This window comes from Rhinolophus ferrumequinum, chromosome X (genome assembly GCF_004115265.2).
Source record: "Rhinolophus ferrumequinum isolate MPI-CBG mRhiFer1 chromosome X, mRhiFer1_v1.p, whole genome shotgun sequence".
Taxonomy (NCBI): Eukaryota; Metazoa; Chordata; class Mammalia; order Chiroptera; family Rhinolophidae; genus Rhinolophus; species Rhinolophus ferrumequinum.
Window position 1 is genome coordinate 86,808,472 of NC_046284.1, and position 16,191 is coordinate 86,824,662.

The following is a 16,191-nucleotide window of genomic DNA, read 5'->3' on the forward strand; positions in this document are numbered from 1 at the left end:
AGGATACTGGAAACCAGGTACTAGAAACCTTAAGAGAAGGTCAGTAGGTGTGAAAGCTTCTTTTACTTTTAAAGAACTCTTCCTGAGTCATATTCCAGACTCTTATATGCTGAGAGAGCCTGCTCTCTTAGCAAGGGATTTGCTGCTGGAAAATAGTCACTCTCAGGCCAGAAACCTGAAAGCTCATCTCACATATCTATAAGCTGGATGTTCTTAGTAAGAAAAAGAAACCACTTGTCAAGTATTTTAAAAAATACTGACCTCTATATCCATTAGAATACCACAGTATGTATCTAGAACTTTCAGTTTAACTCTGTGAGCTTGATTATTGTATAACTCCCCTGGAACTGACATTAACAAGAATAAAGCCAGGGAAATGTTAAAGGAGAATGAATTACTGATATATTATCATCAGCTCCCTCATGAACTGAATTCTGCAGTCTCTCTTGTCCTACAGTTAAACTGCCTAACAAATTTGCTGGCTTGGATAGGGGCTGGGGAAAGAGGATGTGAGTGGGATGTCCAGATAGTTTAAAAAAAAGGGCAGCCATAAGAAGTAAGGAGAAGTACTGTCTGGAAGCCCTTTTTAATCAACTTAGTGTGCACACAGCCCATCAAGAAATACCAGCAACTGAAGAACCAGATTAAATAATAACGGATGGAGTTTTGAATAAAGAAGCTCTTAAACAAATGTTGAATCCAAGCTCTGGAAAGAGCTTCAAAAATCAAAGGGCAACCATCACAGGGGGATGGGTGGAAAGAGCTGTTGTTCACTTTATTTATAATAGCCTCAAACTGGAAACAACTCAAATGTCCATCAAAGGAGAATGGATAAGCAAATCACGGTATATCCATACAATGGAACACTACCCAGCAATAGAAAGGAATGAATGCTGATACACACTACAACACAGAGTGCTAGCCAGACAGAAAAAAGTGCAAAAAGTATGATTCTATTTATATGAAGTTCAAAAACAGACAAAACTAATGTATACTGATAGAAATCACTCTTGGGTAACAGGGACCCAAAGAGGGACCGGAAAGTGGGTATGAGGGATCTTTCCAGAGAGTTCCATGCCTTGGTGTGGGTTGTGGTTACAGATACACACATGTGTGAAAATGCATGAACCCCTACACTTAAGATTTGGTATTTTAAGGTAAATGTTACCTTAAAAAATCTGTTGCTCGGTGGTCAAGACATGGAAACAACCGAAATATCCTTCGATAGACGATTAGATAAAGAAGATGTCGTATATATACACAATGGAATACTACTCTGCCACGAGAAAAGATAAAATACTGCCATTTGCAATAACATGGATGGATCTTGAGACCATCATGCTAAGCGAAATAAGTCAGACAGAAAAAATTGAGAACCATATGACTTCACTCCTATGTGGGATATAAAACTGAAAGCAACAAAGGAACAACATGAACAAACAAAAACTCATAGACGCGGACAACAGTTTAGTGGTTACCAGAGAATAAGGGGGGAGAGGGTGGTAGATGAGGGTAAAGGGGGTCAAAATATATGTGATGGAAGGAGATTTGACTTTGGGTAGTGAAAACACAATGCAATAGTTAGATAATATATTATAGATTTATACTCTTGAAACCTGTATAGTAATTCTACTAACCAATGTCACCCCACTAAATTTAATAAATATTTTTAAAAATCTGCTGCTCATTTCCTGGTCTTCTGTGCCTCTACTGTCCCACAAATTTATCCAGTACTGCTGGCAGTACCACCTATAAATGAATCAGCATGGGCTTACATGATCACTTTTATCCAAGAAGGATGTGAGGGAGCTCACGTAGAAGCATCCTCACCTCAGAAATGTGGGCAGGCATGAAGCATCTCTATGAAGCCTGAGGCGGTCTGAATATTGTGGGAAATGGGGGTACCTTCGAGCAAAAGGCCTCACAGGCCTGGATGAGCTCTTACCTCTGGAATCCACAGGGCACAACTGACGTGAGCCCATTTAGTTCCTGTCTTGGTGGTCTTCATGGCCCCACCTTTCTTTGGACATAATAGACACTGTGGATGAATGCCCAGGACACAGGAGCGACACAGCCAGCTGCCTTCTGGGACCTTGAGGATGCCGTAACAGGCCTGGAGACACGAGGAAAAGGGAGAGTGGTTAGCATTCTTCTCACCAGGGTCGATGTCTGCTTTCTGGTACAGCCACAGAATATCCTCCGCTTTTAGGAGAAAGAGGCCAATAAGGCCAAACAAGCTCATATCTAGCATTTAGTAATTCCCTGTTTCCCTGAAAATAAGACCTAGCCAGACCACCAGCTCTAATGCGTCTTTTGGAGCAAAAATTAATATACGACCCAGTCTTGTTTTAATATAAGAATGGGTATAATATAATATAATATAATACCGGGTCTTACACTAAGTTTTGCTCCAAAAGATGCATTAGAGCTGATGGTCCGGCTAGGGCTTATTTTCGGGGAAGCACGGTTTAAAATATTCTCCCCCGCCAAACAAAAGGCAACTTCCAGCATCTGTTCTAAGAGCAGTATGTCGGTCTGTGAGAACAGAGTAAGATTAGAAGGAAATACATGCAAAGGTTAGCCCAACTGTTGTCTGAGTTTGGGGATTACATATATATATATATTTTTTGCCTCCATTTTTTAAAGCTTCTTCAATGATTATTATAATTAGTCACATACTTATTCAACAACTTCTACATGTCATGCAGTGTTGTGATCAAGAAAAACATGTTAGAAAATAAACAGAATGAAACTTCTGAGAAGCAAATGAGCTGATGTTTAAAGAGCCTAACTGCCTGGTTCACAAAAAGCACTCTGCAAATTGTAGCAATTACTTGCTTGAGTTGAAAAAAAAGGGCCTTGTGAATAAATACTGAATTGAATAGAATATTAGACTAATCACAATACTCCATAATGAGTTTTGGAAGCTGCTTCAAATCCTTTGTGGAATGAAGCTGGACAAATAAATGAATTACTGGGGGAGAGGAGGGAGATTAGTTTGGAAAACATTCTAGATTTCCTTTTCATTACCTCCAATTATGCCCATCCTTCCCTACTTACTGCTCTACTCTCACCATTTGAGACCAAACCTGGGGGCCACTGGCTCCCCATGTGGCCTGGGACACCCTACACCACTGACTTAGTCACCACGGCAGCTTCAAAATCTGTGCCTGCCCAGGTGGTTCACCCACAGATCAGATTCAAGTCACAACAGTTACCATCATGTCACCCCCCACCCCCGCCAACTGGCCCCCTTTCCCAGCTCTCTCTATCCATATCACCACCATGCTTCCCAGCTTCCAGATCCAAATTCCCAGACTCCTATTATCCCCTTTCCTCCTTCCCCTACTGTCCCCGGGGCTTAGGAGTCCTCCCTGCAGTGACCTCTAGACTCTGACCTCCTTCCCCATCCGGACCACAATGGCTCCACCCAAGTCCTCATCACACCTTGCCTGGACTGATTTGTTTCGAAATCCTCCTCCTCCCCCTTCACACCTTCAACCCTTCCTCTATTTGGCTGCCATATTCTTATTAAAACAGTGATTTCATACCATTGCACAGCACCAAACCCTCTAGAAATCCCTTCTGCTCTCACTCCCACCCCCTTCTAAACCAGGGGTTGGCAAACTACCTGTAGGATGTTTTGTAAGGCCAACAAGCTGAGAATGTTTTTCATACTTTTAAAGGACATTAAATATTAGGTAACAGGGACTGTGTGTGGCCCTAAAAGTCTAGAATATTTACTATCTGAGCCTCCAAAGGAAACGTTTGCTGGCCCTGGATCTAAAGCCTGCTGCTCCTCACCTCACTGCGCAGGCCACTACACCCCGTGTCTGCTCCGCTTCTCGGCCCCGGCCTTCTACTCGGTGCTTCCCCTCACTAGGTACACAGTCTGCGTCACGGAGGCTCTACTTCGGCTGTGATGTTTCATCTCCTCACTGAGGCTTTAAGGTCACTGGGGGTAGGTCCTTTACCGTCAATTTATCTGGAATGATCTCTACACTGACCTCCAGTCGGTAGGTTTGGTCATACAAATTAAAGCTCAAGAACTGAAGGTGGAATCCAGCCAGGCTGGTCTTACAACAGCAGAGCATCACTTTATAAGGTTTCTAACTTTCAAAGCTTTTCTTTCTCTGAGGTCCAGACAGAAAGATTGCTGGGAAATGAAAGCAAGCTTCCTCCCTAAAACACAGCCTCTTTCAGACCAGCAGAAGAAAAACCAATGGCTGGTTCTAGGATGACCCTTTACCTCCTGGCCATTCTATTGGGCAGAAAAGCATTTACTGAGTCTTGTGTAGACTTATTCGTGGTCATAAGATCATAGAAGCTTGGATTTCATAGCAGTGGTTCTCAAGTTTTTGTAGACCTCAAAATGATGAAGGCTGTGGACTCTCCTGAGAAAACTGCATACGTGCATGAACATATGTTTTGCATACAATTTCAGGGGGTTAATAAACTCAGTGCCAAACATTATATATGACATAGAAAAACCGTGAGCGTGTATCTTCAGGCAAATTTAAGCCTCAGTTTGAGTATTCAATACCTGGGCTAAGAAGCAGAAAATGGAACATACAAAGGGACTTGGAATGGTCTCAATTTTCATATTTTTTAATGAAAAATTTTAAGTTCACTGCTAAAATCTGAAGTCTATTGAGTAAACCTCTCTTCTTAAGTATATTATAGGCACAGAGGCACAAACATTTGCATACTATGGTGGCATTAACGAACAAAAATTCTGTTTAATAAATATGTCAATATGTTCCTGATTGTGTTGAATAAACCAAATCTTCCAAATCATTTTAAGTCATTTTTCAGTCAACAGAGGGAGCTCTAACCTAAGTAACTTCAGAATGCCAGTGAGAATATACTCTGAAAGAACCTCTGTTGGATGAAATTTTATGTGGCACAACATCCAGCTTTACTACATACCAGCTTATATCCTGCAAGGCCTGGACAGGTGTTACTGTCATCTTTTTCTACGTGATGAAAGAGCATCATTCATAGTCATCACTGGGTATGTTTAAAAAAAAATACCTTTGAGGAGAATTATTATGCTACATTTCATTTTGTTAGTCAAAGAACCTGAAAACAATTCCTTAATATTTTGTCCCAACTGTGAAGGACAAATACAGAAAGTATACACAGATGATCTTTGTACTATTCCCTTTAAGCCTACTACAGATTGACAGTCATTAATCAGAAAACCCTAGGGTGAGAAACATTAGGAAATTCAGGGTTGCTCAGATTTTAGGAAATACAGTACATACAAGGTATATTACCTAACCCCCCAATGGGACCAGGGGCAGTGCCATATAATCAAATACATTAATATTTCTCTAAAACATACATGAGTATTTACACAAAATGGGATAAAGACTATAAATGGCCTCATATTGGGTGAGTTCTACTATTGCCCCCAAACTAGTTTTGGTGCCAAGTTTAAACAAAAATTTGCAGTTTTCAGAGTTTTAAAAATTTGGAATTGCAGAGAAGGGACTGTGGACCTATACTGTGGACCTAAGTTCATCCTTGTATAGTAAAGATTTTGTCTCTCACTAAGGGTGTGACATAAATGACAATAACTGGTAGAGTGAAGACAAATTTTTGAAATTCAGTCTTTTAAAGGACAAAAGTGGGCGGCCGGATGGCTCAGTTGGTTAGAGTGCGAGCTCTTAACAAGGTTGCTGGTTCAATTCCCACATGGGATGGTGGGCTGCGCCCCCTGCAACTAAAGACTGAAAACGGTGACTGGACTTGGAGCTGAGCTGCGCCCTCCACAACTAGACTGAAGGACAATGACTTGGAGCTGATGGGCGCGGGAGAAACACACTATTCCCCAATAAAATAAAATAAAAATAAATGTGTATACATTAAAAAAATTACCTTTCATAAATTCTCTTAAAAAACAAACAAAAAACAAGGACAAAAGTAAAATGAAGAACCAATTGGTCACAGAATAATTTTGAGTACCTTCTAATATAGAGGGTTAGGTTACACGGCCCAGGGAATTAAAATAAAGTCTTAAGCCGTGGTTTCTCTCTATCTCTTGTTATATAATCCTTTCATTTTGTAGCCAGAATGATCTTTCTAAAATACAAATCTGGTCCTTCAGAGCTGATAGGACAAAACCGAAGTTCCTTCCTTTGTGAGAGAAGGCCCTTCACAGGCGTGCCGTGCACCCTTGTCTCCCCTTACTCTGCATGCCTTCGCAGCTCCACCCACCACTCTCTGCAGCTCTGAACTGCTCACAGTTGCCGCCAATATGCTTTGCCCACTTTCACCCCATCTGACCATGCTCTCCACTCCGCCTGAATACCTGCTGCTGTTTCATCTGGCATCTCCTTTTGGCCGTTAAGATTCAACTTGGATGCCGCTTCCTGAAAGTTGTCCCTGACCCCCCCAGTCCCCCCACGTACTTCCACAGCAGCATGGACTTCTACCTACAAAAGACACTCGGTGTATTATGCTGAATGGGCACTTTCCGGGTAGTCCCTACAACAGACTCTGATCTCCCTGGGGGTGAAGACCAGGTCTGCCTCTTCGCCACTGACTGTGTCTTCCGCATGCAGCACAGTCCTGGCATATGGATGGTGGTGCGTACCTATCTGCTAGATAAATTAATGAAATGAATGAAACATCCAACAGGTTCAGAAGAGTGAAAAATCACTTGTGATAGGGGAGCTCAAGAAAGGATTTGAACTAGATCTTGGAAGATATGTAGATTTTTGACAGCTGGAGGTGGGAGGAGGCATTTTGGATTGGGGTGTGGCCTAAACATGGAGACAGGGTAGTGTCAGGAATATCCATCACTGCCCCTGTAAGTCACCTTATTTCGCTGGAACACATGGCTTGTGGGGAAAAGGAAAGAGCTGAAAAGAATGTTGATATCATCAGCATCAGTATTATTCATTAAAAAGGCAGTGTGGTAGAAAGAATGACAAATAACTAGCAGGAAGAGCTTAGTTAAAGTCACTGAACCTTCCGGGCATAACCTGTAAAATTGAGGAGTGGGACCATCCTTTACAGTCCTAAGATTCTATGATTTTTAAAAGTGGAGTGGACCTAGCTTTCTGGGAGTGGCATACGTGGCAGACGGGGGAGGGCGCCAGGTGCTAGGGTAAGGAGTCCAGACTTCCAGCTGCAGGAGGTGTAAACTCAAGGTTACTGACCACGGGTGCACCTGATGAGGTAACAAGGATTCGAAGGCAGAGGAGAGATTCCCAGGCAGGCAGCAAGGAGACTCCCCAAGGTACTGTCAAAGTACTGAACAAGGCAATCTCAATGGCATGGGCATAAAGGAACACAGCGATCACCTGGTATAGCCCCTCGGGTAAAGTTAGTAAGTCACCCTGGGGATCATAAGAAGTACTGTTTCTAAAGGAACTACTGAGGAACAGCCAGGCCAAATCTTTATTTTCCCCCTACATGCAAGCTGCTTGCTACCCAGATATGGGTGCTGGAGATCATCAGCGAGCCTCAGCAAGGCTGACTGTGGGGAGGTACTGGTCTCAGCGCTCACTGACCTGGTGCACGCAGACGTTACACTTATCACAGAACACCATATCATTCCCTTCTTCACTGTCTGGAGACCGGCACACATCACAGATCACATCTTCATCATACTCTATGCCTAGCCCTTCCTCTGTCTTAATAGCATGGTTCATATTTTCATGGCAATGGCGTTCGAGGACTTCTATTGTCTTTTCCATAAGATTCTCATCAACTGGCCCACAACCTGCACAGAAATACAAACAATCAATCAACCTGTCAGTTAGCTGTCATTCGCAAATCACCTACTGTGAGCCCGGTGTAGGCATGAGGATATTCTTTTTTTTTTTAATTAAAGTTTATTGGGGTGACAATTGTTAGTAAAGTTTATATAGATTTCAGATGTACAATTCTGTAATACATCACCTATATATCACATTGTGTGTTCGCCATCCAGAGTCAGTTCTCTTTCCAGGGGTGAGGATATATAAAGGACAAAACCATCTCTTCCTTGATCTAATACCACCAGATTTCAAGGAATCATTTTACTAGAGCTATTCTAATATTTACCTACCATTACATATTAGTGTTTGACACATGAAGGAGAAATACATTTTATCATATTCCTTGTAAGATCAATTACTGATCCTTTCAATTTTCTCTAAATCCTAGCCAGTCTCCTCCTAAATCTGTGCGTTTTCTTTTACTCCCAGAGAGGGGACTTTCACTGAGCTTGGTAATTTTGAAGACTTTAACTTATAGCATAATAAGATAATTAGAATCACGTAACTATTTGGATATAAATAATCATTCTTAGAAAATTAGTCCCAATGAGCACATTTAATGGTTATACAAGGAAATTTTCATACAAAAAGGTATTAAGTCATAAAAGAAAATTCTAGGTACTGTATATGTGATTATATACATAAAATATTGGTTTTGAAACCTGACTTTTAAAAAATCCAGTAATTTACCAAGGTCAAACTCCAATATAAAACAAACCTGTTAGCATTTACAAACGTCTAAATGCAAATTCTGAAATTCCATTTTTTGACTCTTGATTCCTTTTCCTTCTATACTTTTAATTTTTCTTAGTCTTCCATACTTAATAACCAAACTATAAAAGATTCATATGGTGGATACTGATAAAAACTAAACATTTTTTGCTTGGAGAACTATTAATTTTGTGAGAGCACACATATATTTATTCTAACAGCTTGTAAACTGAGGAACAATTCCCAAAATAAACGAAAACAAATTTACCTAAGTATTCTACTTCATTTGTAATGTAAGATCCTAAGGAACTTTGAAATTCCACATAAATTACCTTTTTTAATGTTGTAGATACTTATAAAACAAACAAAAAAAACTACCCAGGTAGTATGTTTCAATTTTCCAGCCAAGACAAATCACAACTTTCTTTCTGCAGTGAAGGAGTACAGTGTCTGGTTAGAAGAGCACTTGGATTCAAATTCCAACTTGACCTCATATTGGTTATGTAAATTTTGACAAGTTATTTATCTGCTCTAGGGCTTAGTTTCCTTGTCTATAAAATAAGGATAATATCAAACTCACTGATTTCTTGTAAGACTGAGATGAGGTAATGTTTATACATTGCTTAGTATAATGCCTGGTATGTAGTAAGCACTCAATTTTTAAAATTCCTTAATCTGAATCACAAAAATATGCTTAATTGAACATTGCTTTTAAAAAAGTTTATTTTAAGCTCTTAGAAGCCTCACTACAATATCATTCACCCTAAAGGAATGCTTGAGGTAAGGCAATCCTCTTTTAAAACTCGTCCAAGCCTAAATGCAGTGTGGTATCCTGGAACAGAAAAAGGTCATTAGTAAAAAAATGGTAAAATCCTGATAAAGCCTGGAATTTAGCTAGTAGTAATGTACCTGTGTTGGTTTCTTAGATTTGACAAATGTACCATGGTGAAGTGAGATGTCAGCATTAGGGGAAACTGAAACTGTGTGAGGGATGTAGCTAACTGTATTAAATATGCAACTTCTCTGTAAATGTAAAACTATTCCTAGATAAAGTTTATTTAAAAAAAAAACTCATCCAAAGGGAATTAACTGCAAAATACCAAAGCAACCTTGCTATGAGGTAGTGTCTGTAATGTATGTGGATGTTATGCAGTTCATAAACACCACACCTCGAGCCATCAATCCACTTGTTTATGTCCCTCCACTCTGGTTTTCCCTCTCTGTCCGTCTTTTATTCTCCTCTTTATGCTTCCCACCCTAAATTGACAACCCCTCTCCTCTTAGAGGGCAGAGCAAGAGAAGACATAAAACAAAAAGTTTTAAAAAGCAAGGAGTTAAGTATTGGTTACTGGCAAAATAAGTACCACCATCATGCCAAACTGGATTTATTCGATTTTAATTTTTTGGTCACATGCATTGAGATACCAACCTCATAAGAAAGGAAGAAAAAAAAAGAGGGGGAGAGAGGGAAGAAAAGGAAAACCACTGATCCTTGTACTAACAACGGACAAATGAGATTCAAACAAAAATGAACTCAAATGTATCCTTCACCATATCTCATATATAGAATTAAAAAGCACTCAGTTCCACAGAACCACCTGGACCTAAACACTGCTCAAGACTGAAGACAGGTCAAAAAGAGTTGTGTGTGAGTTAGTTTCCTTTCAGCCTAGGATTTCCCAGAATTGCCAGTAAGGGACTGCATAGCAGCCATTCTCTTTAAAATTATTATTATGTTGACTTGCAAGGTTTCTGTTTGTTTTTGCTTCATTTTATTTTATTTTTGAGAGTTGCACGACCACTCTAGAACTCTCTGGAGGTAGCTAAGAACTGCTTTGAGATGGTTTACCCTTGGCCTGCCATTCTTCTTCCAAGCAGCAAAATTACGAGTCCTGCATTAAGGCGCCCTGGTCATATCATCCTGTCAGTTGCAGTGGTGCTGCCTAATGGTGAACTTGGAGCTTCTCTCCATCAAGAAGAGATGGTAGAGGCGCTACTATCTTTGGGCCCGCTCTCTGATCTGAATGCTTTTCAGGGCTGAATGAGGAACCAATCTTAGAATCCTCCTCAACCAGAAGTCCACGAGCCATGACCTCTCACACACTCAGAATTGGGAAACAGTCTCGTGAAATCTACATGCCATCCCTGATCTGTGCTACTCACCATGAACAAGGAAAGAAAAGGTCAGATTTAAATTTTATTGCTCTATTTCAATATATTTATGCAGTTCAAGATATGCCTCATTAAGATGAAATCAAAGAGAAAAATACACAAAAAGGCCAGAAAAGAAAGGAAGCCACAAGATGAAAGCAAGTAAAATGGTCCTGACAACTTAACAACAACAACAACAAAAAATCACATGTTGCGTCAAGAAGCAACTTACTTGTGAAAAAATAACTTACCCATTTCTGCAAGGTCCTCATTGAGTCCCTGGAGCCAGAAGATGTCCATGTCGTCTAGGTCATAGCGGCACACAGATGCCGCCAGCTCCGTAATGTTGATATAACCAGGCTCCACTGTCTCTGAGTTAGAGCACTGGATATACTTTCGGGGCCGGGTAAACAGAATCTCCTTTACCTTCTCGGCCACAATCCTAGAAAAGCAAAAGACAGACAGTGATAACAATCAACAAATGACAGATTGCAGGCACTGACTGGACAGGCTCAATAGCACTCAGGTCATGACGTGAAGTCAACTGCTCTCCCTTTCTACCCAAATGGGAGGGATGGCAGATCCCTTTCTAGATAGCAAATGGTTCTACAAATTCAGTTTTGTCATAACCTGTGAACACTGACTGCTGACGAAATGCTTCATTTACCCTCATGGCTCCTGGGTCCCTACGACCATTCATTCTAATAAAATGTTGCATTGTGTGTTCTTGGTACAACGGCCACCGCATTTATTTAGAAGGGGAAACCGAGGAAGGGGTGATACCTGCACAAAGGCACAGCCAGATTCCATACCAAAGATCTATTTCAGCTCATGCTTTTCTGCCACAAAGGCAATACTGGATGGCGATAAAGAGTTCAGGCTCGAGAATCAGACAAGGCTGTTTACTCTGCCACTCACTTGTATGCTGATCTTGGGCAATTACTTACTTTCCATGTTGGTTCAGTTTTCTTAGCGAGGGCTGACGATAATCATAAATTGTGATAAAATAATCTCAAACTTTTAGGGCTATGAAGACAAGTATATGAAATAAAATATATAAAGTGCTTAGCACAGTGTATAGCAAAAAATAAATGTTTAATAATGCCGTTGTTGTTATATTTCTTATTTTCACTGTTTATGTAGATAAGTTAAAGCCAAGAGGCCCTGGGCTTACACAAACTCAAGGCATTTCCCAACCATAAATGACAGTGATCATAAGCCTGAGCCAGAGTAATATGATGGCATGAAAGAGTTATGTTCTTCCATCAACTTCTTCAGCAGGGCTGAGCAAACCCGTATTTCCCCTCACCCCTTCTGACACTTAAGAGCCTAAGGCAAGAAAACCAAAAGAAGTTTCTCATACCAATGACCTATTCTACAACCAATGTTTTAGGTACTGCATGAAGCATCAGAAAATATACCCAAGAGGGGCGGCCGGATGGCTCAGTTGGTTAGAGCTCAAGCTCTTAACAAGGTCGCTGGTTCAATTCCCACGTAGGGTGGTGGGCTGCGCCCCCTGAAACTAAGATTGCAAACGGCGACTGGACTTGGAGCTGAGCTGCGCCCTCCACAACTAGATTGAAGGACAACGACTGATGGGTCCTGGAAAAACACACTGTTCCCCAAATTCCCCAATAAAAAAATTAAAAAAAAAAAGAATTAAAAAAGAAAAAACACTTCATAAAAAGAAAATACACCCAGGAGGAAATTTGGATTATCATTCCCTGGCAATTGTAAAAAACAAGAAAGAAACAAATAGATGTAATTTTCATTATTTTATGATGAAATATGTTTCTCTGTAAGACTTCTGGAGCAAGCTTCTTTACTCTAGAGTTACTATATATTTAAAAGGATTCATAAACATAAATGCATTCATATGAAGACATATAAATATATAGGCAAAGTCTACTCTGTAAATACAGAGTAAATATTTCCTCCTAAGCACCCTTCTAAAAGCTTATGATTCCAAACAATATATATTGAATAAAGCTAGTAACTATACACATTTGCACATATTCTTTTTTCTACTATATGGAGTTTTTAAAGCCAAAGGCAACAAATATTTGAAGAAAAAACAGAACCCTATAATATTAATTGAAGCTAAAAATTTCGGAACTGCTATAAGAGGCCTGCTTCCAACTGAAATGAACCCAACTGAAAAGGACAAGACACGTATATGAATTCTCCAGAGACTATCAGATTAAATATGCTGTGCTTTTTTGATGAATGGCGTATGAGGTAATTTTAGAATAATCTTTTCAAGATTCATCTTCTTCTAAAAGGAAGAATATTCTGCTAACAACTCAATTGCCTCAAATTCTATGTGGAACAAGGTAGACTATAAATGTTTTTAAATTAAACTAATAACGTTTATTAGACTTCTGGAAGAAAACAAAGGGGAGTATCTTTATAACCTTGGGATAGGAAAATATAATTTTTAAATAAGACACAAAAGTCATTAACCATAAAGGAAGACATTGAAAAACGTTATCAACTATATATAACAAACTCTTACAAATTAATTACAAAAAGACAGAAAAACCAACTAAAAACTGGGCAAAAAACTTGAATAGACACTTGACAAATAAAGCTATCCAGGGCAAGAAAACATTTTAAAGGTTCTGAACCTCATTAGTTATTACAGATTGAAAACTGAAATCAATCACTATTACCTAGCAGAATGGCTAAACTTGAAGACTGATCAAAAACTGACAATACTTAGTGGAGCAAATAGACCTCTCATATACTGCTAGTGGGAGTGTGAATTGCCACTCTGGCAAACTATTTGGCAGCAGATATTATACCTGAACATACACATACCCCCTATGATCTAGAAAACCCATTCCTAGGAATATACTTAACAAAAAGTCCACATGTATCTACCAAAAGATGCAGAAAAATGTTCATAGTAGCATTTTTCATCATAGCTGAAAACTGGAAGCAACCCAAATATCTATCAAGAACAGAGTAGACAAATGACATGTGATATATTCACACAACGGATTACGACACAGAAGTGAAACTTAATGCCCTATTATTACATGCAAGAGCGTGGATGAATCTCACCACCACCGTGATAAACAAGATGAAGTTCAAAAACTGGTAAAACGATCACCTATGGTGACGAAGGTCAGTTAGTGGGTAGGAGCAGGAGGGCTCTGGGGTGTTGATAATGCTCTATTTCTTGATCTGAGTGGCAGTGAAAGGACAGTTAATTCATGAAAATTCACAGAGTTATATACTGTTATGCTTTGGTTACTTTTCCATGTATATATTACAACTCGATGCGAAATTTATAATGATGATGTTATCTCATCTTTTCATACGTATATTTTCACAGGTAACTAAAGATCTGAATCTAAGGACTGAGTCTACGAAAATAAAGATTATAGAGTGAACCAGTAACACCAAAGGAAAGGAAACACATGGGGAAAAGGGAACGTTAACACAACATACTCACAAGGAGAAATTCTTGTATTTATAACGATAGAAGGGAAGGTGTATGAGAATTAGTGAAAAAAGTATGACTCTGGAATTTAAAAATGCAGCTTTAATATCTTCAAGTACATATAACACTGTTACAGCTGGGGGGAAATCCCAGGATTATCCCTGGGTGATTTTATTCTCTGGCTATTATATACTAGGTATAACAGACACTCATTGAATGGTCACCAGACCACTAACCAAATCAGCAAAAGCTCACAAACCTAGAGGTCTGAGCAATTTTGTTAGAACGATGCAGTGGGGTACGGTTTCCAATTTGGATGTCTGAGTGTAAGTGAATGTTGTAATAACTTTCTGGATGATGGACCTTTGGTGAGAGGACCCACAACCACATCTCCTTAGCCCCATACACAGAAGGCCTATCCACCTGCTGCTCCTCAAGGTAAGCTACCTACTTGCTACCTCTGGTCCATGTGAACTCTGCTGTGACGCTGAGAAGGCAATAAAAGGAAGCTGCGACTGCTCTAACCTGACCTATGCCCTCTTCTGGCGTCTTATGCACAATGAATCCTCAGTATGTCTTCAGTTGATCTAAATATTTGGCAGGTAGAAGACATACAGAAGAGGCCACATTGAGCCTGGGAGGAGGGGTGGAGACATGGAACGAGCTGGTCCACAGCGAAAGAAACAAAAGGCATCCAAATTGGGAATGAAGAAGTTAAATTATCACTTTTTGCAGATGACATGATGCTATATATAGAAAACCCTAAAGACTCCACCAAAAAGCTATTAGAAACAATTACCGAATACAATTAAGTTGCTGGTTACAAAATCAACGTACAAAAGTCCATTGCATTCCTATATACTAACAATGAAATCTCAGAAAAATACAAAAACAATTCCTTTTGCAACTGCAGCAAAAAGAATGAAATACCTAGGAATAAACTTAATCAAGGATGTGAAAGACCTATATGCTGAAAACTAGAAGACATTTTCAAAAGAAATTGAAGAAGACACAAAGAAATGGAAAGACATTCCGTGCTCATGGATTGGAAGAATCAACATAGCTAAAATGGCTGTATTACCCAAAGCAATATATAGATTTAATGCAATCCCCATCAAAATCCCAATGGCATTTTTTAAAGAAATAGAACAAAAAATCATCCGATTTGTTTGGAACCACCAATGACCCCCAATAGCCAAAGCAATCTTAAGAAAAAAGAATAAGGCAGGAGGTATCACATTTTCTGACTTTAGCTTGTACTATAGGACAACAATAATCAAAACAGCATGGTACTGGCAGGAAAAACAGACATGTAGACCAATGGAATAGAACTGAGAACCCAGAAATAAAACCACATAAATACGGACAGACAATTTTTGACAAAGAAGCAAAAAACATACAATGGAGAAAAGACAGCCTCTTCAATAAATAGTGCTGGGAGAATTGGATAGCCACGTGCAAAAGAATGAAACTGGACTGCTATCTGTCACCATGTACTAAAATTAATTGAAAATGGATCAAAGACTTAAGCATAAGACCTGACACAATAAACTGCATAGAAGAAAACATAAGTACTAAACCTATGGACCTTGGGTTCAAAGAGCATTTCATGAATTTGACTCCAAAGGCAAAGGAAGTAAAAGCTAAAATAAACGAATGGGACGATATCAAACTTAAAAGCTTCTGCACAGCAAAAGAAACCATCGACAAAATAAAGAGGCAACCAACTGAATGAGAGAAGATTTTTGCAAACAGTGCCTCCGGTAAGGGAATATCCAAAATATACAAGGAACTCATGCAACTCATACAACAAAGAAACAAACAACCCTATTGAAAAATGGGCAGAGGACCTGAAGAGACATTTCTCCAAAGAGGACATACAAATGGCAAATAGACATATGAAAAAATGCTCAACGTCACTAATCATCAGAGAAATGCTAGTAAAAACTACAATGAGATATCACCTCACCCCAGTCAGAATGGCTATCATCAACAAGACAAATAGTAACAAGTGTTGGAGAGGCTGTGGAGAAAAAGGAACCCTCATACACTGCTGGTGGGAATGCAGACTGGTGCAGCTGTTATGGAAGGCAGTGTGGAAGTTCCTCA

General features: G+C 39.5%; 1 protein-coding gene across 7 annotated transcripts in view; it reads right to left on the bottom strand.

Annotated features, from left to right (window-relative positions):
* JADE3 (jade family PHD finger 3) overlaps window positions 1-16,191 on the bottom strand; it is a 142,638-nt gene that overhangs the window by 12,101 nt on the left and 114,346 nt on the right. For all 7 annotated transcript variants that reach the window (XM_033105531.1, XM_033105512.1, XM_033105521.1 and 4 more), the window contains 3 exons: window positions 10,886-11,076; window positions 7,524-7,735; window positions 1,946-2,113 (listed from right to left, as the gene is read on the bottom strand). In XM_033105531.1, coding sequence (XP_032961422.1) covers window positions 1,946-2,113; window positions 7,524-7,735; window positions 10,886-11,076 — 571 coding nt within the window. The remainder of the gene's footprint in view (window positions 1-1,945; window positions 2,114-7,523; window positions 7,736-10,885; window positions 11,077-16,191) is intronic.